The 24,805-nt window shown below is 56.6% G+C and overlaps 2 protein-coding genes across 8 annotated transcripts in view; one reads left to right on the top strand and one right to left on the bottom strand.

The window, feature by feature from the left end:
* Nucleotides 1-3,139: 3,139 nt before the first annotated feature.
* On the bottom strand, nt 3,140-19,749 carry CRAT (carnitine O-acetyltransferase). 4 transcript variants are annotated; one of them, XM_063787499.1, is made up of 17 exons: nt 19,456-19,749; nt 18,857-19,366; nt 17,553-17,651; nt 17,137-17,277; nt 16,184-16,447; nt 12,546-12,664; nt 11,371-11,424; nt 10,758-10,923; nt 10,241-10,415; nt 8,869-9,047; nt 8,225-8,325; nt 6,894-7,013; nt 6,612-6,734; nt 6,376-6,511; nt 5,612-5,674; nt 4,361-4,498; nt 3,140-3,973 (listed from the first exon to the last, which is right to left on the bottom strand). In XM_063787499.1, the coding sequence occupies exons 4-17, from the start codon at nt 17,164-17,166 to the stop codon at nt 3,758-3,760; spliced, it is 1,884 nt and encodes a 627-aa protein (XP_063643569.1). In that variant the 5' UTR covers nt 17,167-17,277; nt 17,553-17,651; nt 18,857-19,366; nt 19,456-19,749; the 3' UTR covers nt 3,140-3,757. The 4 variants fall into 4 exon arrangements, with proteins under 4 accessions (XP_063643569.1, XP_063643570.1, XP_063643571.1 ...); XM_063787500.1 differs by having other exon boundaries at nt 17,477-17,651; nt 19,456-19,690; XM_063787501.1 differs by lacking the exon at nt 17,137-17,277 and having other exon boundaries at nt 19,456-19,686.
* The window catches only part of PTPA (protein phosphatase 2 phosphatase activator), a 38,176-nt gene continuing 32,593 nt past the window's right edge, over nt 19,223-24,805 (top strand). Inside the window, exons 1-2 of one of the 4 annotated variants that reach the window (XM_016961826.3) lie at nt 19,223-19,441; nt 19,881-20,040. In XM_016961826.3, the coding sequence (XP_016817315.1) occupies nt 19,421-19,441; nt 19,881-20,040 (181 nt within the window). In that variant the 5' untranslated portion in view covers nt 19,223-19,420. The remainder of the gene's footprint in view (nt 19,442-19,880; nt 20,041-24,805) is intronic. The other 3 variants (XM_016961824.3, XM_016961825.4, XM_016961827.4) reach the window with 3 other exon arrangements.

The following is a 24,805-nucleotide window of genomic DNA, read 5'->3' as shown; positions in this document are numbered from 1 at the left end:
AAACATTAGCTGGGCATGGTGGCACGCGCCTGTAGTCTCAGTTACTCGAGAGGCTGAGGCAGGAGAATCGCTTGAACTCGGGAGGCAGAGGTTGCAGTGAGCCGAGATCGCACCACTGTGCTCCAGTTTGGGTGATAGAGTGAGACTCCATCTCAAAAAAAATAAATAAATGGCAATATCTGCAGGGAACAGGAAACTATAAAGCGAGCCCTGGCCTCGAATCATAGCTAAAAAACAAGGATCCGAGAGGTAGATTTAACAGCAGATGAGAGAGAGTTAAAAAGGAAAAGCAAACTGGAGGGTGTGTCAGAAGACATCCCGGCTGCAGTGTGGAGTGGGAAAGCTACCGGGAGCAGCTTCAGGCGCACCCGCCCCTGCTAACTCATCGCCTTCACTTCATCCACACTCACCTGCTTACCCTGACCCCGCTCCAACCTGCCCAAGGTGCGGTGCTGGGCAGAAGCCCAACTCTTCAAGCCCTCAGAAGCCTCTTTGAAATATCCACTTTTCGAGGCTGGGCGCGGTGGCTCACGCCTGTAATCCCAGCACTTTGGGAGGCCGAGACGGGCGGATCACGAGGTCAGGAGATTGAGACCGTCCTGGCTAACACGGTGAAACCTCATCTCTACTAAACAAAATAAAAAAAATTAGCCGGGCGTGGTGGTGGGTGCCTGTAGTCCCAGTTACTCGGGCGGCTGAGGCAGGAGAATGGCATGAACCCAGGAGGCAGAGCTTGCAGTGAACTGAGATTGCACCACTGCACTCCAGCGTGGGCGACAGAGCGAGACTCTGTCTCAGAAAAAAAAAAAAAAAGTTCATGCCCGCTGAATGTACAGACTTTCCGTAAAGCCACACGTCTATTTCTCTTGAATTCATTAATCTTATTAGGCTGGGCGTGGTGACTCACGCCTGTAATCCCAGCACTTTGGGAGGCTGAGGCAGGCCTGAGGTCAGGAGTTTGAGACTAGCCTGGCCAACATGGTGAAACCCTGTCTCTACTAAAAGTACAAAAATACCGGGTGTGGTAGCACAGGCCTGTAATCCCAACTATTTGGGAGACTGAGACAGGAGAATTGCCTGAACCTGGGAGGCAGGGGTAGCAGTAAGCTGAGATTGCACCATTGTACTTCAGCCTGGGTGACAAGAGTGAAATTGTCTCAAAAAAAAAAAAATTTATTACTCATTCAAATGTCAGATGATGTATTGCTCAAGATATACCAATTCAGAACAGCTTTTTTTCACTCATTTTGCAAAAACGAATCACGTTTTTCGTCTGCATCACTGGCGCCAGAGTTTGGTCACCCCTGGAGCCCCCTCTGGGTCAGCTGAGCCTGCTCTCCTGGGGCCGCTGTCTTGGCTATGCTAGCCTTTAAGCAGCGCCTGTAGGATTTCATGCACAGCACTAGCTCTAGAAATTTCATTCCAAGCCACAAGTGCCCCCTGGCACAACGTTAAGCGCTGGTTTATCCCGACATCCAACACTTGAAAGTGTGAGGTCTCAGGAATTACCCCTAAGGAAGAACGGCGAAATCTTGTTTCTTTGCCTTTTTCCCCCACAAAGGACCTCTAGGGATTCCCTCTCACCATGACTGAGGTTGCTCAGATGCTGAATGCGCCCTCCCTGAACAATACTTGGTGGCTCCAAGGAATTGAGGGGGCTTCCATGTAATGGGGCCTGTAATGCCATCACCTTAAGGGGATGCCCCTCAATTCAGAAGGATAATTCTGGGGGGAAAAAAATCCAACCTTATATTCAGACCTGTAGGGTTCTTAGGCGAGTTTTGGGAATCCAGGGTGTCTGTCTGGCAGCCTCTTGACTGTTCGCTCTCCCCTCCCTGTCCTGCCTGGGCTGGCTGCAGGCCCACCCCTGGCTGCTCATGCAGCACTCTGCCCTGCTGTGTACCCTGTTTCCTAGCGGTTCTAGTCACCCCCAGAGGGAGCACCCTGTTGTGTAGCGAGGAGCAGAGTCCGGGTGCTGGTCCAGGTGACATTCTCTTCCAGGCCTGTGTGTTCCCCCCAGAGGCATCCCTTTCTCTGCCTCCATCCATTTCCCCCATTGTCTGGGCTACACCTCCTGTCCCCTTGGGGCACTGGGCAAGTGGCTGCCCTCTCCTGCTGAGTACACCACCAATGGTCAGGCCTGGCAGGTCCCTGCACCTGATTAGAGCTCAGGCTCAGCCCAGCCTCCCTCTTTACCCGCTTCCTTGTGGTCCTGAGGCTGGGCCGGTTTCCACCCATAGCATCCTTCTCCACCCCCTGCTGCGGGACACCTAGGTGGATGTGGCCTGGGGCTGGGGACCTGGCTCTAGGGAGGGGCTTCTTGGAGCCCTGGCCTAGAGGAGACAAGTGTGGCCTCTGTGAATCCTGCTCTGCCATTTAGCGTCCCGGTGACCTTAACCTCGCTAAGCCTGCTTCCTCATCTGACAAACGGAGAAAACCAAAGGTCCCACTCTCGGATGACTGTCCCAGCTTAGTCAGGTCACAGAGCCCTTCACTCACAGGCCAGCCAACCTCCCCCAGCCCACCCCGGCATCCGCCCTTGTGGTTTCACACAGGCCTTCCTCACAGGCCAGTGTCCTAGTGGGAGACTCTCCCCTCTCCACAAACTGCACACTTGGTTTTGCCAGGATGCCCTGCCTCAGCCATGGACACGGGGCTATGGGCAGGTATGTGGTTCTGCTCTGATGGCACCTGCCCACCCCCGAAGGTGTCTGTCCTGGCAGCGGCTGGGCCTGGGGCAAGCTGAGCCTGCTGCTGTACTCCTACTTTTGCTGGGCTCAGTTGGGGGAAGTAGGATGACACCCTGGGCCCCTGGGTATCAGCCACATTCATCAGCCCACCAGACCCGGGCCTACTGGGCCCCACAGTCCCCTGGGAGAGTTGCCCCTACCCACAACCCATGGGACTTGGGAAGGCCCAAGCCAGAGGTAGGTGGGAAGCTGCTGGTGAAGGACGCAGCCCTGGCTCTGGTATGGTTCTGGGCCCAGTGCCCCAAGGTCACAGCTGGACCTTGGCTCCTGGGCCAAAGCCCTCAGGCCCACCGGCTGCTTGGACACCAGCTCCCAGGCCCAGGGAAAGCTGAAGAGGGCAAGGCCAAGTGCCTGCCCCCACCCTGCCTGCCTCTCAGCTGAAACACCTCTTCACCAACACAATTCCCCTTTATTGATGACCTTGCACGTTAATATCATACAGCAGGGCGGGGGCAGGAACCAAGCTGAGTGGAACCAGAGGCGGCTCGCTAGCAATGTTATCCACAGGAGCACAGCCGCCACGGAGGTGAAACCTCACACCCTGGCCCCTCGGCCCCAGACAATCCTGTCTCCAGGTCCTGGGAGTTTGGGAAGCAGGGTACAGATGGTGGCCTGGTCATGGAGTTGGCAGGGAGTGGCCGGGGCTGAGCTGGTGAGACAAAGAGCTCTTGCCAGTCTCCTGCTCTGGAAGGCTGGTTCCCTTCCCCAGAGGAGGCACCGGTGGAGGACGTGCCAGGGGCTCGGGCCTAACATCCTGCTCAGCCTCTGCACTCAGCCCCAGGTCGGGCCCTGGCAGGTGCTGGGATGACCCACGGAAGGCACTTGGCTGGGGCCTGCAGGCCCCCTGGAGGATGCGGTCCGTGGCTCAGTAGATTTGGGGGGACCAGGGAAGAGGGAACCAGGGAAGAGGGAACCAAGGAAGAGGGAACCAAGGAGCTGAGCCCTGGTGGGTGGCCCATCCCAGGGTGGGCTTGGCTGTGGCATTGGCAGGCCTGAGTCCTAGGGGCTCAGAGCTTGGCCCGGGGGTGGCTCTGCAGCAGGGCACGCATGTCCAGGAGCGCCTTCTCCAGGTAATGCGCCAGGCGGGCGGCGTTGGTCTCTGCGCAGCTGTTGTAGGCCGACAGGGAGAAGTTGATGTGGGCCTCCATGGGGTTATAGCAGACACCGTAGCCGTCGGGGACCACGGGCCCGAAGAACATGACACAGTCTGTCTTGGCAGGGACCTGGGGACGGCAGGATGAAAGCTCTCAGCTCCCCTACCTTGACGCCCCCAGCACTTCCCAGGCTGCCTGTGCTTCTGCCAAGACTGCAGGCCCCTTGTGGGCAGGGATCATGGTCTGTCCCCTGCTATATCCCAGCAACCAGTACAGGCTGGCACGAATCAAATGTTCCTTTATACCTGACCAGTGAGTCAGCGAAGCTGATTCTCTCCCATGAGGAGCACTGACCCCTTCTCAGCCTGCCTGGGCTGCAGAGAGGCCCCTGCCCCCAGCTCCTCCTCTGGAACTCAGCTGTGTTGGCAATGGGTCAGTGGGGCCTGTGTAGGCCACATCAAACTACCAGTGGGTTCTCTGCCTCCAGCCCCTGGGGCACCTGGGGCAGTGGCCCACCTGGCTGGTGGAGAGGTGGAAGTGCATGGCGATGGCGTAGGAGGTGTCCATGAAGATGTCGGGCATGCTCACCAGGTCCTCGATGGCCTGCAGCTTCAGGCCCAGCAGGTGTCGATCAAAGGCCTCCCCGCGGATGGCCTGTTGGGGTGGGAGAGCTGTCAGGAGCAGGGGCTGTGGACCCCCGGGGTATCCCTGCCCTCTTCAGCCTGTGGCAGTGCCACCCTTCGCAGGCACTGGCCACTCAGAACCACAAGACCAGAGTATTCTGGCCAGAGAGAGCCTTCGTTTCACAGATGGGGAAACCAAGGCTCAGGGAGGGGCAGGGATTTGCCCAGGGAGGCAGGAAAGTGCAGGGTTGTAGAGCAGGGCCCTGGAGCTGGGTGACCTAGCCCCATCCTGGCTGCAGGGCCTTGGCAGGTTGCTTAGGTTCTGGAACTGTAGTGTCTTCATCTGTAAAGAGGGGTGAGTCCTACACTCCCCTCGCAGGGTGGTGGTGAGCTCTAAATGGACGTGTGCATGTAGCACAGTCAGAGCCTGGACACACAGGTGCTCAGAGACAGAGCCAGGACACGCATCCAGACAGCCACCTCCCTGACTGCAGCCCAAGCTGCTGGAGGGCAGGAAACTGGCTGTCTGCTGGACCACGTATACCTAGCGTCAGGGAGAGATACCTAGCATCAGGGAGAGAGTGTGACCCAACATCTAGGGCCCAGGCCAGCCCTGGAACCTGGAACAAAGGCAGTTACTGGGCTCAGGCTGGGTTTCTCCAACTTTAAAATGGGGATATTTGGCCGGGCATGGTGGCTCATGCCTGTAATCCCAGCACTTTGGGAGCCTGAGGTGGGTGGATCACCTGAGGTCAGGAGTTTGAGACCAGCCTGTCAACATGGTGAAACCCTGTTTCTACTAAAAATGGAAAAATTAGCCAGGTGTGGTGGTGGGTGCCTGTAATCCCAGCTACTTGGGAGGCTGAGGCAGGAGAATTGCTTGAACCTGGGAGGCGGAGGTTGCAGTGAGCCTAAATCACACCACTGCACTCCAGCCTGGGCGACAGAGCAAGACTCCATCTCAAAAAAAAAAAAAAGAAAAAGTTGGGGGCTATTCAGCCTGGCTCCAGGTGCTCCCAGGTTGGGGGAGGTGTGGTCCTAGCAAAGGGTTGGCAGCCATTGGCTGCAGGGACGCACAGTCAGAGGGACAGACAGATGGCTGACACTAAGGGACAAGTGAGTAGGCACAAGCGGGCTCACTTACCCGGTCGGTGTAGCCTCGGTGGGCCTGCACGGCCTTCCGCAGCAGCTCCACCTTCTGGTGCTCCTAGAGTGGTGAGGGTCGGAGGGAGCTGAAGCACTGTCCCTTCTCTTCTGGCCCACCTCAGTAGCCCACCCCCACCCAGCACTAGATTCTGAGCTCTTTAAGAGGAAATATTGGGGCTGGGAGCGGTGGCTCATGCCTGTAATCCCAGCACTTTTGGAGGCCGAGGCAGGTGGATCCCTTGAGGTCAGGAGTTTGAGACCAGCCTGGCCAACATGGTGAAACCCCGTTTCTACTAAAAATACAAAAATTAGCCGGGCATGGTGGCAGGCACCTGTAGTCCCAGCTACTTGGGAGGCTGAGGCAGGAGGATTGCTTGAACCCGGGAGGTGGAGGTTGCAGTGAGTTGAGATCACACCACTGCACTCCAGCCTGGGCAACAGAGTGAGACTCTTTCTAAAAAAAACAAGAAAAAAAAAAAAAGCGAGTATTGCAACTACCAACTCCTTGGTCCTCAGCCAGGGCCTGACATAGGGCAGTTGCTTACTGCCAATGAATAAATGAATGAACAAATGAATGACTCCCTTTTCCTCTTTGGTCCCCAGGAAGCTCAGAGCTAGATTCACGGCTCCAGCTTCTGTTAGATTCCCCGTGCCCACCATGGGGCTGGAATCCTGTAGGTGCTCAATTATTGTGTGTTGACTGAGTGAGCAGGAGGGAGGGGCTCAGGCCCAGCTCACCCACCCTCGCCCCAGACCTCTTACCGTGACGCTGGAGTCATCCATGGCCTTGACAAAGGCGAGTGAGTCCATGGAAGCCGAACGGATGGTGTCGGTGCGGCCCAGGTGAAACATGCGCAGGGAGGCACTTTCATAGGTGGCACATGCCTGCCCGTAGATCCTGGTGGGAAATGGGGCTAAGCACGCCCCTTGGAGGCGGGCACCCCCTCCCCTGCCCCCAGGTCTCCTCCCTCCTCCATGGGTGGGCCACAGAGGTGCACCTGTAGTAGGCCAGCTGCAAAGCCATCTGGATGAAGGCATCTGGGCTTAGCTTCTCCGACTTGGGGAAGTCTTTTCCAAAATGGTGGAACACCATCATGGTGATATCCAGGTCCTGGATCATGCTGGGGGTGTGGGAAGAGCAGGTGAGGAGCAGGCCCCGGCAGCCCCTGCCAACCCCACGGAGGGTCTGGGTGTCATGACAGAGCTGGCACAGGAGCCTTTCAAGCTCAAGGGCCTGGCCTCACCCATCCAGCACAGGGATGGCGGGGGCAGGCACTTACATGCTGAGGTTCTGCTTGGCCTTCTCGATGTCGTTCTTGATCTCGGGGGTGATGTTGAACCGCAGCTTCTTGGGCATGGGCAGGGGCACCATGGGAGACCGCACAAGCTCGGGTTTCTTCCTGCACAGTAAACGGGGCCTCAGGCTCATGCTGGCGCCTCTAGAGCCTGGGTCCATTCTGGGACCAGGGTGGGGAGGATGGGTACCTGAAGCTGGAGGGGGCCAGCCCAGGGAGGTGTGAGTTTGTTCTGAAAACCACCCTCACTTCAGCTTTTTTTTCTTTTTTCTTTTTTTTAGATGGAGTCTTGCTCTGTTGCCCAGGCTGGAGTGCAGTGATGCGATCTCAGCTCACTGCAACCTTGGCCTCCCTGGTTCAAGCGATTCTCCTGCCTCAGCCTCCTGAGTAGCTGGGATTACAGATGCCCGCCACCTTGGCTAACTTTTTTCTTTTTCTTTTGAGACGGAGTCTTGCTCTGTCGCCCAGGCTGGAGCAATGGAACGATCTCAGCTCACTGCAACCTCCACCTCCTGGGTTCAAGTGATTCTTGTGCCTCAGCCTCTTGAGTAGCTGGGATTACAGGCACCTACCACCACGCGTGGCTAACTTTTTTTTTTTTTTTTTTGAAACAGAGTCTCATTCTGTCGCCCAGGCTAGAGTGCAATGGTGTGATCTCAGCTCACTGCAACCTCTGCCTCCCGGGTTCAAGCGATTCTCCTGCCTCAGCCTCCCAAGTAGCTGGGATTACAGGCACCCGCCATCATGCCCGGCTAATTTTTGTAGAGACAGGGTTTCACCATGTTGGCCAGGCTGGTCTTGAACTCCTGACCTCAGGTGATCCGCCTCCCAAAGTGCTGGGATTACAGGCATGAGCCACTGCACTTGGCCTAATTTTTTTTTTTTTTTTTTTTTGAGACAGAGTCTTGCTCTGTCACCCAGGCTGGAGTGCAGTGGCACAGTCTCCACTCAACGCAACTTCTGCCTCCTGGGTTCAAGCAATTCTCCTGCCTCAGCCTCCTGAGTAACTGGGATTATAGGCATGTGATACCACACCTGGCTAATTTTTTTTTTTTTTTGTATTTTTAGTAGAGATGGCATTTCACCATGTTGGCCAGGCTGATCTCAAACTCCTGACCTCAATTGATCCTCCCACCTCAGCCTCCCAAAGTGTCAGGATTACAGGCGTGAGCCACCATATCTGGCTGGCTTCCTTGGAAAAAAACAGATTCCCAGGCACAAAGGAGAGTGATATTTCTCTATAAGCTGGTCTATCACCTGTGTGTCACCTGTCACTAGAAGCTGGGGAACTAGGCGAGAGATGTGACTGTACTCACGTGTACTCGATGACATAGTCCAGAAGGGTGACAATAGGGGGCCCCTCCGCTGCAGCATGCTCGTACACAAGCCCACAGGAGCCATCTTCTGCCACGATGAACTGTGGAAGGGAAGGGAGACCCCGGTCAGCCCCAGGGCCCTGAGGGGTGGCCCCTCACCCAACCACTCTTTGGTTGAGGCAAGGGCCTCTCTGAAGCCATCTCAAGGGGCTATGATGACTTATTACTGTTATTAACAATAGCTGACACTCACCAGGTGCCCTGGTGTGCTAAGCACATCCCACGCTCAGCGTGCCTGACTAAGTCCTTCAAACTACTCTACTGGTGAGGTTGACCATCACCCCATTTTACAGGTGTGGAGAGGGATTGTTGTGCCAGGATTGCACTGGTGACCCCGGATCCCAGGTTCTCTGTGAGGCGCTGAGGGGGTGTGCTGGGGGTGACAGCGGTTTCCAGGCCAGAGGCAGGACTGGTGATGACAGGCTGGCTGCCTGGTAATTACGGCAGCGTCCAGCCTGCTGGCTTCCTGCCTGCTTTACAAGCTAGGTGGCTGGGACGCAGGGCCGGGGAGGGGCAGGAAGTCCCGAGGCCGCAGAGGTCCTGTTCAGGTGTGCGTGAGTGGGCGAAGCCCTGCCGGGCCTCACCTGCAGCGTCTTGTCGAACCAGCGGTTGCCGCTGTTGAGCCTGCTGCCGCCCCCATGCAGCATCTGGCCTGCCACGTGGCTGCGGTACACGTCTTCTGAGACCCTGGGCGTGGGTGCATCTAGGCACACGGTGAAGATGCTCTTCTGGATGGAGCGCACGGAATCCCGGTTCACCTTGTCTGCAGGTGGCATGGGGCGGGGAGACGCAAAATGGGGTCTCATGGTGTGGGAGAGATGGACCAGCCCCTCCGCAGCCTCCTGCCCTGGGCTCTTCTGACCCATTTGTACCCCTCTGGGATGAGGAGACCCCCCACCTCGCCGGCCCTCCAGGGTAGTCACCAAGTGCAGGGTGTGGGTTCAGAGCTTCAAACTCAACAGGACCCTGCAGGCCCACAGCACTCCTCGAGGCAGGGTCCAACACCTGGCCCACTTTAGACACAGGAAACCGAAGCCCAGGGGTCACATGGGAGCTGGTGTGGCAGCCGGGGAACCCACACAGGTGGTCTGACTTTGGGGTCAATGCCCCTGAGCAAGACATGCTTTGGAGGACTGCTGGTACTTGGGGGCACAGGGGGCGTGGAGGCGGGTGGGCTTCTCAGCCAGAGGACTTGGACTCTAATCCTAACTTGCTATTTAGCTGAGAGAAACTACCCTAACCATGAGGTGTCCTCAACTAGGACATGGGGCCCACATTGCCTGCTCCACGTTGAGAGGATGCAGCGGGAAACATGGCTGCCCATGGCTGTGCAGGGCCCAGCATGCCGGGGGAATGTTGGGAAAAGGGCTTGTGGGGTGCCTGTATAAACTGGCCATAAAAATAGGGGACAATAAGTTGTGGAAAGCCAGAAGAGGCCACGGAGGAGGAAAGCCTACTAATTGCCATCATGTTCCCATGCTCAGAGCGAGACCCACTCTCCTATCTGTAAACACTGTGTTCAAGGAGAAAGACACTCCTTTGAAACACTGGGAAGTGGACAGACGTGCAGGCTCCTAGTTAAGCCTGCTCCCACCAGCTACTCTCCGATAAGTTAAAGACACGCTGTTTGAGCACAAAGGGGATTCATTTAAACCGCTATTGCTATAGATTATGCCTCCTATGAGGCACTGCCTCCCTTTCACTGTTTCACCCTGAACATCTGCTGCTTAGAGCTAAGTGACTGCACTCAATAGTGTGGAGACCAGAACTCTGCGCCTTTTGCAGCCTCCATTTTGCAGCTGGCCCCTGGCTCCCACCTTCATGAACTCTTAACCTGTCTCTTCTCATTCCTTTGTTGCCAGCAGACTTCGGGTACCCTACAGGTGGAGTTGAGGCTGGTCCCCAACAGGGGAAGAGGCCTGGGTGTGTAGCCCCAGCACGGCCCCCAAGAGGCACCTTTGATGAGGGTGTTGTATGCCTTGGCCCAGGAGTTGCGGTGGTTGGAGGTGAGGATGCCCACAGGCTCCTTGTTGGTCTGTAGGGATGAGTTCCAGATCTTCTCCAGCTGCACAAAGATCTGATCCGCAGTGAGGGGTGTCCCGTCACTGTGGTACACATCCAGCTCAAAAAACTGTTGGGGCACAGGCAGGTAAGAGGAAGGAGCTGAGTGGGGACCTCAGGCTGAGAGCGGCCACCTCCCCACACCTGCCTCCTCCTGGCCTTGGCCTTGGAGGGGATGGAGTCAGGCCAAGGGTGAGAGGGGGAGGAGGTCCTTGGATCACCCTTCTGGGCTGGGCAGGCCCACGGCCCCTCCTGGCCTCCCTGGGCCCCCAGTGGAGAAGCCAGGGGCGCCCATTCCTGGGGCACGTGGGCACGTGTGCTGGGGAACCCCAGTGAGGAAGCCGACTGCGGCCGTCCGGCTGTACTCCTGCAGCAGGGCCGGGGCTTGTAGGTGTGGGTGGGGGCCACCCACCTGGTAGTTGTGTACCACGGTGATGTGCGTGGGAGGCTTCTTGGTCTTGCTGAAGTTGCTGACCGTGTCCTGCTTGGGGCCCGGCACTCGGCAGGAGGACAAGATCTGATAGTACTGGTTCATGCACAGTGGCTTCCCCCCCAGGTACTCCACGGGCAGGGTCTCGCTACGGGGTAGAGGGGCAGTGAGGCCGCCACTGGGCAAGTGAATGGGGAGGAGGGCAGGGTACACAGGGACCTGCTAGGTACTGCTGGGGGCTCACACAGTGTCCCTGGTCCCACTCCCAGATGAGCAGGACACCTCAGGGCTGTGCTGTGGGCAGGGGGCTCGCTTTCTGCCCCAGACGGGCCCTGTTCAGAAGTCACCTAGAAACTCCCTCCCTTCCCCTCTCTGGGCTTCAGTTTGTCACAGGGGAGATGAAGCAGCGAATAAAACTCTGGGGTCCTCTTTAGTTGGGATGGGACAGGGTCACCCACCAAGAGGAGATTCCAGCAGCTGGAGCAGGGCCCAGGGCCCAAGCTGGCATGCCGGGCCAGGGCTGGGGTCAGAGGTGGCTGTGGTAATTAAGCAGGCCTGGGCAGGTGTGGGGCTGGGCAGGGGTGGGGATGCTCACTTGTCAATCATGACCTTGAAATCCAACACACCCTCAATGAGTTTGGCAGCAAATCTGGAAAGATTGATTAGAGATTAGAAGCTGCGTGGACACCCTGAGGGAGGCCCCGGGCTAGGGACACCTGCTTGGGGAGCGGGAGGCCTAGTCTTCCAGCCTCTCTCACCGCTACCAGAAAGCCCAGGAGCGCAAGGGAGGGGCCTGCGAGTCCCAGCTTGCCAGCCTGTGTGTGCTTCTTCATAACCTCTAGAGGGAGCATGGTCGGGAGGGCTTGGGGAAGTGCTGGTGGCCAAGGGCCTAGTAGGACTTGGGTGCTGGTCCCCTGCAGCTGGCGTGTGGCTTGGTTAGGGGTCAGTGGGCTGGGTCTACCTACAAAGGGCCTGAGCTCCTGAACCACAGCCTAGAATCTGGAGGGGGTGTCATCTGCTCTGAAGCATCGGTTCTGGAGGCCCTGGGCCCCTGGGGTGGTGTGATGGGAGAGCAGTGGCTCCAGTGTTCCCTCCACTAGGTCCCTTCCCCACTCTGGGCCTCTGTGTCCCCCAGGCTGCCTTCCTCCCAGGGCTGTCTGGCCCATGGCAACCACCCTCAATGCTCGGGGCCGCCCCTGGATCCCACCATGGGGACCAGTGGCTGGAGTTCCTGGGCCTGAACCCCAGCCCTTCCCAGGGTACCCTGGTCCCTTTAAGAGAAGCAGGTGGTGGCAGCCAGTGGCTGGTCCTTGGGCAGGAGATCCTTGTCACTGGTATTTTTATCTCTGGTAGGACTGGAATAGGGGCTGGGGCAGGTGACCTGGCTGAATGTGGAAAAGAGGACTGTGTACAGAGGTCACCCCTGTGGCTAGCTGAGAAGAGTGGAAAGGAGAGGTGAAGTGCTAAAACTGGGGTCGGGGAGAAGCCTCAGGTATGGAGGAGGATGGGGCCTCTGCGAAGATGTGGTGGTTAACAGCCATGAGGCTTTAGAGCTGGAGAGACCCTGCTTCCTGAATGGGGTCTTGGGCAGCTCCCTTCCCTGCTCCGAGCCTCAATTTCCCCATTTGTAAAATAGGGAGGATGCTCCCTACTTCATAAGGCTGCTTGTGGGGCAGAAAGATAAACAGGGTCGGGGCCCCTCCAAGCGGCTGGGGGAAGTGAACTCGAGGGGCCCGGCTGCCTCCTGGCCCCCAAACCCCAGCCACTCACCGGAGCTGACCCTGCAGGTCCACGAAGTCCTGCTTGGGCAGCATCACGCCTGGGCTCGAGTAGATGACCACAGGCTGGCGGTACTGGAGGTAGGCGGTCTTGAGCCACCACTCAGACAGCTGGGAAAAGTGCCAGAGCCTGTCAGGAGGCGTGCATGGGCCCTGGTGCCCCCTGTTCCCCAGGGCTAGGGGACCTGGCTGGCCCCCATGCCCTCTACCTGGCTATGGAGATTCTCAAAGTAAATGCCTAGATCCAGAACCCACCCTCCCTGCCCCACACCTTAAACCCACCAGCCTCTTCCCTTTAGCCCGAGTGATCAGTATTAGCCAGATCAATCAGATGCTGCTGCTAAGAAAGGATGTGAAAGAAAGATCGGGAGGAAACCTGGGGTGTGGGGAGGGCAGCAAGGTGAACGAATTCTCTTTTTTTTTTTTTTTTTGAGACAGGGTCTCGCTGTGTCACTCAGGCTGGAGTGCAGTGGCGCCATCTCCGCTCACTGCAAGCTCCGCCTCCTGGGTTCACGCCATTCTCCTGCCTCAGCCTCCCGAGTAAGTGGGACTACAGGCGCCCGCCACCACACCTGGCTATTTTTTTGTATTTTTAGTAGAGACGGGGTTTCACCGTGTTAGCCAGGATGGTCTTGATTTCCTGACCTCATGATCCGCCCGCCTTGGCCTCCCAAAGTGCTGGGATTACAGGCGTGAGCCACTGTGCCCGGCCTTTTTTTTTTTTTTTTTGAGACGGAGTCTCGCTCTGTCCCCCACGCTGGAGTGCAGTGGCATGATCTTGGCTCACTGCAAGCTCCACCTCCCGGGTTCACGCCATTCTCCTGCCTCAGCCTCCTGAGTAGCTGGGACTACAGGCGCCCGCCACTGTGCCCGGCTAATTTTTTTTTTGTAGTTTTAGTAGAGACGGGGTTTCACCGTGTTAGCCAGGATGGTCTCGATCTCCTGACCTCGTGATCCTCCCGCCTCGGCCTCCCAAAGTGCTGGGATTACAGGCGTGAGCCACCGCGCCCGGCAAGGTGAACAAATTCTTATCTTACACATTCTCTGTCAATGACTGTCATATGTTAAATTAAAATGTATGCCTGAATAGATAGAAAGGAAAAAAGGGAAGGGTCTACAAAAACAAAGTCCAATGAGTGACTTTTTTTTTGAGACAGGGTCTCACTGTCACCCAGGCTAAAGTGCCACGGTGCTATCTCGGCTCACTGCAACCTCCACCTCCTGCATTCAAGCGATTCTCTTGCCTCAGCCTCCTGAGTAGCTGGGACTATAGGTGCGCACCACCATGCCTGGCTCATTTTTGTATTTTTTGGTGCAGACAGGTTTTCACCATGTTGGCCAGGCTGGTCTTGAACTCCTGACCTCAAATGATCCACCTGCCTCAGCTTCCCAAAGTGCTGGGATTACAGGCGTGAGCCACCGCGTCTGGCCCAATAAGTGAGTATTTGACCATCCCCAGCAGAGAATTGTCCAAGGAGGCAGGAGACTGGGGATCAGAGCAGCCTGAGGAACGTGTGGCCTCGGGGAGTAGATACCCACTTTGATCTCAAGGTCAGGGCAACCTTGAGGGGATGCTCCCTGCAAGGATGAATCCTTATGCTAGTGACAAGATGTGGGTGACACATCCTTACTCTCTGCCCTGACGGTCTGTCCTCTCTCTGGGGGGTGGGGGGTCTCTGGGCACCAGCCAGGGATGTGGTATTAAAGGCTCCATGTCTGGCGCTGCGCACACTCCCAGGTGACTGTCACCCTGTGTCCTCTAAGCTGACTGCAACACCCACCCTTCCTGCACACAGCCAGGACAGCTTTCTCTGGCCTTCCACCCCCAGAGACCTGGGCCCACCTGCGCCCCCTCAACCCGTGGTGAACAGCAGCAGGATGCGCCTCTTCATCACACGCACTCCCCTGCAGCACTGGGCCACTAGCCTTTGGCAAGGGGTGAGGGGGAGGCAACTTGGCAAGGGGTAAGGGGGAGGCAACTTGTCCCCAAGTTGTACAACAGGTGACTGGTAGCCCCTAAGAACTGGGTCCCTGAGTCAGTCAGACCTTCCTGTGTGGCCGAGGGCTTCCTTGAGAGCTGCTGTGTGGCTCTGGGCTTTTGGGCCACCTCTCTGGGCCTTAGTTTTCCTCATCTGTAGATCAGTGAAGGGCAGACAGGAGCTCCCTTCCCTTGGGGAAACAGCCAGGGGCCTGTACTCCACTAGGGATCCCAGAGCCTCTGGCCAAAGCTTGGGAGACCAGAGGAGACCCCGCAGGTATGGGTACTCCCCCAGCGAGAATCTGCCAGGTGGTGGCGGAGACCCTTCGGTGGCTCTGTGAGTGGAAGGAGGGGTGCCCCCACCCCTTTAACCAGGAGCTTCTGTTTGAAGGAGTCCCAGGCTAAATGAAGTCAGAAAACCACCAGCCCCCAGACGCTCTAAGGACCTTTCGGGGGAAGCATCTTGGTTCTGGAGTCCAAAGTCCTGACCTGACGCGTCTCAGCAAATGTCGACAACTCCCACCTCCTGTGTGCAGCCCCCCAGCCTCCGCCAAGCCCCAGGGCTAGAGCTCTACCTCCCCTCCCCATGGCACCCCCTATAACACAGCATTTCCCAGGGCCGGACCCGCTCTGGCTCTCCCACAGGCAGCTTCTCTCTCAGGCAACCCCGACTTGGCAAATTCCACCCGTGCCCCCACCTCATTGGCAAGTGACACTGGCACTGCCTCCAAAACAGTCCTGGACCTAACGACTCTCCCTCTCTCCCATCCGGTGTCAGACCCAGGCTGCCACAGCTCCCTGGGGGTGATGTCACCCCTCCCCCTCACCTCTGGCTTCCACTCTGCCTCCCTCCCAGCAGCTGGGCCACCTTTTTTTTTTTTTTTTTTTCCCAAGACAGAGTCTTGCTCTGTCGCCCAGGCTGGAGGGCAGTGGCACAATCTTGGCTCACTGCAACCTCCACCTCCCAGGTTCAAGCAATTCTCCTGCCTCAGTCTCCTGAGTATCTGGGATTACAGGTGCCTGCCACCACGCCTGGCTAATTTTTGTATTTTCAGTAGAGACAGGGTTTCATCATGTTGGCCAGGCTGGTCCCGAACTCTGACCTTGTGATCTGCCCGCCTTGGACTCCCAAAGTGCTGGGATTATAGGTGTGAGTCACTGCATCCAGCTGCCACTTTTTAAATCTGTGTATTGAAGTACGAGATGCAAATAGAAAAGCACACCAAACATTGGTGTAGACATATTTGCCAAACTGGGTACACCTGTGTCATAGATCAGATACAGAACCTGGGCGATCGGTCACTGAGTGACATATATCCCCTGCCTGAGGCTGTCCCACCAAGCACAAGGGCATCTTCTATCTGGTTGTACCTGCCGTGCACCCCACTCCTGCCTCTGTCCTGGAACATGAAACCTTGTCCACAACCTGTATCCTGTTCATTACCTTTCTCTCCTCCCTACTTGAATGTCAGCTCCAAGGAGCTGGTGACTGTGTCCTTCTTGATCACCCAGCACCCTGCCAAGTGCCAGACACAGAGTATGTGCTCACGAAACTCTGGGCAGCAAACGAACGGCCGTGCCAGAGCAGTGGGCACTGGAGAACTGTGCATGTGCAGCCAGCAGCAGGTCACAGTGAGGATGCCCTCACTCACCCAGTTCTCCGTCTTCCTGGCCCGACGCTCCAGCCCCTTCTGCAGGCGCTCCCCTACACCTCCTGAGGCCTGAAACTCATCCACCAGCTGCTTGGTGTGGGCCCACTCCTCCTCACTCACGATGGGCTGCAGCGCCTTCAGGTAGTGGTCCAGGGACTGCTGGAGAGGGGGCACGGGCAGCCGTGGCAGTGCATCCTGGTGTGCCTTGAAGCGGCCAGAAGCCTTCATCAAGGAGAAGGGCTTCAGGAAGCCCAGAGGCTTCACCTGCAGGTAGCAGAACATCCTGTTCATTCCCTCCCTGGCTCTGGAGCCCTGGCAGCCCCAAAGCTGTAGTCCTGGGCACTTAAGTGCCCATCCCTGGGGGCAGAGACGGCCTCGTGGGTGGGGCTGGCCCTGGCCTCCCAGCCCTAGAGTTCTAGGTGTCCCCGCCTCTCTGGGGCCTGGAGATGCAGGTAGGGATGGGGGAGGGTGGGGTGTGGCCATGGTTCTTAGCAAGGCTCAGGGGAACCAAGTCAGGATGAACGGCACATTTGGGGTGGCAGAGGTGAGGGGGACCGCCCACCTGTTGGGTTGCACAGGCCCCTCCTTTCTCACCCTGAAAGAAGAGCCAGCCAGCAGAGTGGTGACTGTCCCTCTTGGAGGTCCCCACCTCCTTTTCTCCCACCCTTTCCAGGTTGAGAAACAGAAGGGAAGAAGAGAGAATCACAGAGAGCCAGACAATGGCAGCACCTTCAGGTGAGGGGCCTTGGGCTTCCTCCTGCCTTTGAGATGGGGCAGGGGTGGGGTGAGGGCAGTGCTGTGGCGAGAGAGCCGGGTGGCCTGGCATGGAGGGTGAGAGGCGGCAGAGAGAGAAAGAGAAAGTCCGGGAGGCCATGGAGTGGGCAGAAAGAGACAGGAGGGCCCGAGGCTGCTCTTGCAGTGGGCAGGCGAGTGGCAGGAGCTCTGTTCCATACCTTCTCTCTCTGCTGCCCGTCCTCCTCCATGGCAGGACTGAGGTTCTGGGCCCTGTCTGTCTGCCTTGGCTGGATCTCTAAGCCTAACTGTGCTACAAAGTGGGTGAGCAGAACCTAGCCAGAGGCAGCCACTTGCCTGGGCTGGAAAGAGAAGACAAGAGCCAAGATTCAGCGGGAGGCAGGTGGCAGTGGCGATGGCTGTGGTGGCATCGGGGGTTGTGGCAGTGGCAGGGGAAGCTCCTGGACTCTAGAAGCTGCTCCACCCTCCCGAGCTCCCAGAAGTAGAGGAATGGGGAGCAGGTGAGAGGGCTAGTGGGGGGGCATTCCAGTAGAAGGGAACCTGGAAGGTTCTTTCCTTTCTTCTCTGCATGGGCTCAGTGCCAGGTAGTCAGGCCAAAAGGTAATAAAAAATCCACCTGTCAGAATCTGCGAAGATCGTTTTGATGAGGGAAAACTTGGCTGGAGGACAGAGACTGCCTGGCCGCTGAGGTTACACCACAGCCCTGGGATCGGTCCTGAAATTAGGGTTGGTGCAAGGGAGCAGACACCAGGAAAAGGCCATCAGTGGATGGGACAGCCAGAAGCCCTGCCTATTTCCTGTTTCTCTCCAGGACTCCTGGGACCCATCTGAGCCATCCCTCTACGAACACTCATTTTTTCCTGAGCTGTGGCTCATTTAGCTAGGGTCCAAGAGTGGAGGACTTTTGGTATGAAAAATAAACCAAAGGACACTGGGATTGGGCTGGATTTGAATGAGCAGGTCCAGGGGACTCTGGGCAAGTCCCTCCTTGCCTCAGTTTCCCTGCAGGAAAGTAACCAGGCCAGTCGGATGGTCCTGGAGGATGATCTAGAGGCTGTTTGTGGGATGGATGCAGCTTGGGAGACAGTGACAAGGGTGCGGTGGAGGCTCAGGGTGTTGCAACACCTAAAAGAGCCTCTAGGCCTGAGCCTGGATGCACCCTCCACCCTCTGGCCCTGTAGTGTGTGTCTGAGACAGAGTGAGACACCAGCAACATATGCTTGGATCAGGGACGGAAGGGACTGAAATTAGGCTAGCATCCGGGCTGCTCTCCGGGGAGGACTGAGGGGTAGATATAGCCAGGGTGGGGAAGGGGGCTAGAGGGGAGGATATAGCCAGGGTGGGGAAGGGGGCTGGAGGGAAGGATACAGCCAGGGTGGGGAAGGGGGCTGGAGGGGAGGGAGACCATGGGGCTGCCACCTGCCAGTTCTGAGGCCTTTCTAGCTTGATGCCTCCGCGTGTTTCTCTGGCCACACAGAATTCCCCAGGGACCGTCTGATAAACCAAAGGAGTGTGACCAACTGGACAGGGTCGGAGAAGTGGCTCTGGCCTAAGCGTGCGACGGGTGTGTGAATCGGAGAATAACTGGGAGAGTGAGCTAGGGTCTGGACGCTCCTGGTCTCTCTCCCCTATCGGCCTGTCTCTGGGTCTAAGGGTGGGGGTGCTAACTGAAGCCGGGGTCCCCCTTGTCTTTCCCGGGTCGTTGGAACTGAATGCTCCAGGACGTGGGTTTAATCTCGCTTCTGACCTTGCGCCCCAATCTCCTGCTCTGCCAAACCTGGGACGCCCGCCTGACCCCACCCCATCAGCTGGAGGCCGGGTCGAACAGCGGCCGCAGGACGCGGTCTCAGTTCCCGGACGCAACTGCACGGCCCGCCCACGCCGTCCAGGGCCCTCAGGCCCGGGCTCCGCCGCACTCACCACGGTCCTGGCAGCGAAGGCTAACATCTTCGCTGCCCGTCCGCGGACACGCAGTCCGCTCCGCCCCACACACCGGGCAAAGTCCGCGCCGCCGCCGCCGCGGCTGGGGTCGGTGGGTCCTTGCTAGAGCCTTCGGGCCAAGGTCGCTGAGTTACCGCTGCCAGCCGGTAGAGGCAGCCCCGCGCCCACCCTCTGGGCCGGGCGGGCTGCGGGCAGGCACCCGGGGAGGAGGACTCGCGAGGCGGGGCCTGGGCCGGTAGCGGGCCCCGGGCGGGCAACGGTGCCCGGGAGGTTGGCTGTGGGGCGAGGGCGGGGCATCGATGGGGCGGAGTCTCCTTGAGGAGGGACAGGAGGGGCGGGGACGGAGGGGCGGGGCGTCGCCCGGTAGCGGGTCGCAGTAGGCTGGCTGCGAGTCGGGGGCGGGACCACGGCGGGGGAGGGGATGGCGGGGACAGAGGGGCAGGGCCGAGGGCGAGTCATTGGTTGGGAGGTCCCGCGAGGCATTGAGACCTGTGGAGGAGGAAGGAGGAGGTCACCGTCCAGCTGTCTCTCCCCTGTCCCCACATGTCTTCTAAGCTGTTGGAGGTAGTGGTGTGCACCTTTCCAACTCCGTCTGGTGTCCTTGAGCGTAACTCTTAGAGTGATAGGAAAACACAACCATGTTGACCGGGGAATGTCCTCTAATATTCCTTGGGTTAGGGTCAGTACCACCCACAAAGATGACAGGTGGTACTCCGGGACAGGAGACTGTCCCGGAAAAACATGGCTGAGCACAACCCAAACTTGACGCCCCGCACAATCGTGGCAGTCGCGGCGCCCGACGTTCGGGCGGCCGTGAGCGGTCCTGGTGCTTGGCGGCCGTTGGCGCGCATGCGCCCCGCGCGCCCCGCACTGACATGGCCGTCGCCCGGGTCCGCGCGTCCGCCGCGCGCCGGCCGTTAATAGGCATGCTCCCTGAGCGCCCCGCACCGACATGGCGGCCGTCTTCGCTGGGGTGACTTTAACTCTCGGTTTTCGGTTATAGCCGGCCGGCGCTCACTTGTCTTCAGGAAGCTCGGAGCCTTTGGTGGAGCCGGGGAGAGGAAGGGTGGGTGCAAGAGTGAAAGGCGAGAGGGGACTGCAGGCATCCGGGTCGGCTCCTGGCCGGAGCAAGATGGCTGAGGGCGAGCGGCAGCCGCCGCCAGGTAAGGCCGGCGGGGCCAGGCCGGGCCGGGGTCTGGTAGGGTGGGGGCGGTGCCAGGTGTGGGAGGCTCAGGAGGGCGAGAGTCATGACACGGAGGACCTGGAGGGGCAAAAGCTGAGGGGCCCCGAGGAGGGACTGAGTTGAATGGCCTTAGGGGAGAGGTGGGTGGTGGGGCGCCGCTGGGGAGGGAACCAGGGGCTGCAAAGGGGTGGTGATTGGGGCGCAACTCTGGGTTTTGTGGGAGTCCAGGCTGCCCGAATGCTGGGTGGGCAGCCCCGCGGTCATAAGGGGGCCTTTTGCATCTCTGGGCAGCGCGTGCTTAAGTAAGCTGTTGACTCGGTGGGGAAGCTGCCAGGGAAGGGGGCGAAAGTGATTCCGGAGGCTGCCGTCTTTATTAGTCGCTGCTTAGGGGATGGGGTGGTGCTCGGTGGGCCTGCGCCTGCCTCGCCTCCAGTTTCGGCCTCCGCGTCCTGCTCACCCCTCATCCTCCTACTCTCTGGTTCCAGTGCCTGAGAATTTATTGAGGGAAACTGCCCGTGGTGTCTAAATCCCTAATTTTAAAAGGCTGGTTGTGCAAGGAGGTTAGTCTCTCTGGCATCTCCTTCGGTAACTCTTATTTACCCTGTAGTCTCTTTTTAGTTCATCTTAAATAACTGGGATGGAGGTGCTACGGAAGGATCTTAGAGACCCTTTTTTTGCAGAAGGAGAAGGCTGTTTGCCGACCTACCTTGAACTAAGAAGGACTGGCCATAGATAACTTTTACATTCCCGACAGAGGCAAATAGGTTGGCCGACCAAACACAGCTAATGTTTTGAAAGCATTTGATATTCTTGCTATCCTGTCTCCAATTTTGTGGTCCCTGGGAAGGTCTCAGGAGGGAGAAATGTTGAAAATCAGAAAAGGCATCCTCTCCATGCCCCACAAAAGAGATGAACAAAGAGCTGGGTTCCGTTTCTTAGGACATTCAAAACCAGACATTTATTTTGTACAAAACCTCTGTGTGTGTGCCCTTAGAACAAGGATGTCCAGGCCAGGTGCGGTGGCTCATGCCCGTAATCCCAGCACTTTGGGAGGCCGAGGCGGGCTGATCACCTGAGGTCGGGAGTTCGAGACCAGCCTGACCAACATGGAGAAACTCCGTGTCTTCTAAAAATACAAAATTAGCCGGGCGTGGTGACACACGCCCGTAATCCCAACTACTAGGGAGGATGAGGCAGGAGAATCACTTGAACCTGGGAGGCAGAGGTTGCGGTGAGCTGAGATGGCGCCATTGCACTCCAGCCTGGACAACAAGAGTGAAACTCCGTCCCCTCCCCCCCAAAAAAAAACAGGGGTGTCCACTCTTTTGGCTTCTCTAAGCCACATTGGAAGCAGAATTGTCTTGGGTCACACATAAAATACACTAACACTAACGATGGCTGATGAGCTAAAAAAAAAAGTCACACACACAAAAAAATCTCATAATGGTTTTGTGTTTCTTTTTTTTGAGACAGTGTCTCACTCTGTCCCCCAGGCTGAAGTGCAGTGGCATGATCTCGGCTCACTGCACCCTCTGCCTCCCGGGTTCAAGCAATTCTCCTGCCTCAGCCTCCTGAGTAGCTGGGACTACAGGTGCGCCACCATGCCTGGCTAATTTTTGTATTTTTAATAGAGACAGGGTTTCACCATATTGGCCAGGCTGGTCTTGAACTCCTGACCTCGTGATCCGCCTGCCTCGGCCTTCCAAAGTGCTGGGATTACAGGCATGAGCCACAGTGCCTGGCCTATGTTTTAAGAAAGTTTACAAATTTGTGTCTGGCTACATTCAAAGCTGTCCTGGGCTGTGGGTTGGACAAGCTAGCCTTAGAAGTTCTGGTGATGACTCCGGGCACAGTGGCTCACACCTGTAATCCCAGCACTTTGGGAGGCCGACACGGGCGGATCACTTGAGGTCAGGAGTTCGAGACCAGCCATGGCCAACATGGCAAAACCCCATCTGTATTCAAAATACAAAAATTAGCTGGGTGTGGTGGCACACGTCTGTAATCGCAGCTACTCGGGAGGCTGAGGCAGGAGAATCACTTGAACCCAGGAGGCGGAGGTTGCAGTGAGCCGAGATTGCTCCATTGCACTCCAGCCACTGCACCCCAGCCTGGGCGAGAGAGCTAGACTCCATCTCAAAAAAGAAAAAGTTCTGGTAAGGACATCAGGAGATAGGAGATATAAGGCAACCACTGTTATCAGTGAGATGAATGTGTCCCTGAAGATGAGTGGGGGTGGGGAGTGGGAGGAGAGAGAACCTGTGCCCTGAAAGAGAGCTGTGCTCAGGGAGGTTATCCATGGCTGGAAACAGCCAGGTCCCTGGTTGTGGTCCTTTTTTGAAATTTGAAACAGAACTTTTGGAAACAGCTGGAAAGAACTTCTTCTTTTTAGTTTTTTTTTGAGACAGAGTTTCACTTTGTCACCCAGGCCAGGGTGCAGTGGTGCAATCTCAGCTCACTGCAACCTCCGCCTCCCGAGTTCATGCGATTCTCGTGCCTCAGCCTCCCGAGTTGCTGAGGCGCCCACCACTGTGCCGGGCTAATTTTTTGTATTTTTAGTACAGATGGGATTTCGCCATGTTGGCTAGGCTGGTCTCGAACTCCTGGCCTCAAGTAATTCACCCGCCTTGGCCACCCAGAGTGCTGGGATTACAGGCGTGAGCCACCGCGCCCGGCCGAGAAGTTCTTAATGTAATGATGAAAACTTTGGATTTTGGAGTCATACATATCTGGCTCTGCCTGGCAAGTCACAGCTCTGTGAGCCTCAGTTACTTCTCTCTTTTTTAAAATTTCTTTTTTTTCCCCTAAGAAAAAGCCTCAGTTATTTCTTAAAGTAACTATAGGCTACTATACTTTCTTCATAGAATTGTAGTATGTGTTTTATAAGAAGATGTGTGCAAAGCATGGGACATAGTAGGCGATCAGTAAATGCTGATTGCCCTAATCTTTTTCAAAGTTTCAAAGTTGTACAGGTTGAACAGGTAGACGAGTTTCAAATGGCCAATGATAATGCTGTATATTATAGTCTTTGTTGTGGGGCTTAGGAAGGAACATTTCTAAAATTCTGAATGTTGATTTTATACTGTGAGGTTGTTGGGAATCCACTGTCCCTTGGAACCTTTGTCTCTATAACCTGACGCTGGAGAGACTGTGGGCATGACCTCATCACCATCCTGCCTTTGAAGGCTTGTTTCTTTGATTTGGGATTGTGTGTTCTGGCAACTTGTGTGTGTTTCATCAGTAATTTGTTATAGTGCTTCCTGGTAAGGTAGCCTTTTCCCAAACATGGACTGGCCTGAAGGCTCTCTTCCTGTGAAATATCCCGGTTAAATAATGTCAGGAGTGCCATCCCTTTTTTATTTTTATTTTTTGAGACAGAGTCTCACTCTGTCACCCAGGCTGGAGTGCAGTAGCATGATCTTGGCTCAGTGCAACCTCTGAGGAGAGCTGTCCCTTTGCAGAGAATGGTGATCTCACACGTATAAAAGGGCTGTATGTTCCCAAAGATTATTTCCAAGTTGATTATTTGGAATGTGGGACACATTTTCCCATAAAAGCAATGTGGTTGGGTTACTAGTCTGACCTACAAAGCTTTTTATTTGGCATCTTAGTTGAAGTGCCAATTTACTAATAGCAGAGGGCCTCAGTTTTGGGTTCTGGGAACAGAGCTTGCAGGACAGGTGGGAGGAGGAAGAGAGCTTCTGATCTCTTTCTGGGGCCTTGGTTTGAGTTAGGCAGAGATTTGTCTTTCTCTAAACTCAGGTTCTCTATCCTTCTCCTTAGGTCTCCAAGTCCCCTGGCACTTTTCTTTTCTTCAGTTCCTCTCCAGACAGGCTCTATTTCTCCAAATGTTATATGTTCCAGAAACTTCTTAGGTCCCTGTCCCTTTTTCTCCATGTAGCTGATATCAGCCAGGTTTTAGGAGGAAGGCAGGGGGACAAATTTATACCAGGTTGTGAGTGATTGACAGTCCTTTACTCTTCCACTTTAGGGAGAGTTTGCATTTTTTTTTTTTTGAGATGGAGTTTCACTCTTGTTGCCCAGGCTGGAGTACAGTGGCGTGATCTTGGCTCACTGTAACCTCTACCTCCTGGGTTCAAGTGATTCTCCTGCCTCAGCCTCCCGAGTAGCTGGGATTACAGGTGCCCACCACCACGCCCGGCTAATTTTTTTGTATTTTTAGTAGATATGGGGCTTCACCATGTTGGCCAGGCTTGGTCTCAAACTCCCGACCTCAGGTGATCCACCAGCCTCCGTCTCCCAAAGTCCTGCGATTACAGGCCTGAGTCACCGCGCCTGGCCAACTGCCTCCTGGGTTCAAGTGATTCTTCTGCCTCAGCTTCGCGAGTAGCTGGGACTACAGGTGTGTGCTACCATGCCCGGCTAATTTTTTTTTTGAGACGAGTCTCGCTCTGTCGCCTGGTCTGGAGTGCAGTGGCGCGACCTCGGCTCACTGCAACCTCTGCCTCCTGGGTTCAAGCGATTCTGCCTGCCTCAGCCTCCTGAGTAACTGGGATTACAGGCACTCGCCACCACGCCCGGCTAATTTATTTTTTATTTGAGGCGGAGTCTCGCTCTGTTGCCCAGGCTGGAGTGCAGTGGCGCGATCTCGGCTCACTGCAAGCTCCGCCCCCTGGGTTCACGCCATTCTCTCACCTCAACCTCCCAAGTAGCTGGGATTACAGGCATGCGCCACCTCGCCCAGCTAATTTTTTTGTATTTTTAGTAGAGACAGGGTTTCTTTT

The sequence above is a fragment of the Pan troglodytes genome, chromosome 11 (assembly GCF_028858775.2).
Source record: "Pan troglodytes isolate AG18354 chromosome 11, NHGRI_mPanTro3-v2.0_pri, whole genome shotgun sequence".
Taxonomy (NCBI): Eukaryota; Metazoa; Chordata; class Mammalia; order Primates; family Hominidae; genus Pan; species Pan troglodytes.
This window is presented reverse-complemented; position numbering and strand designations above follow the sequence as displayed.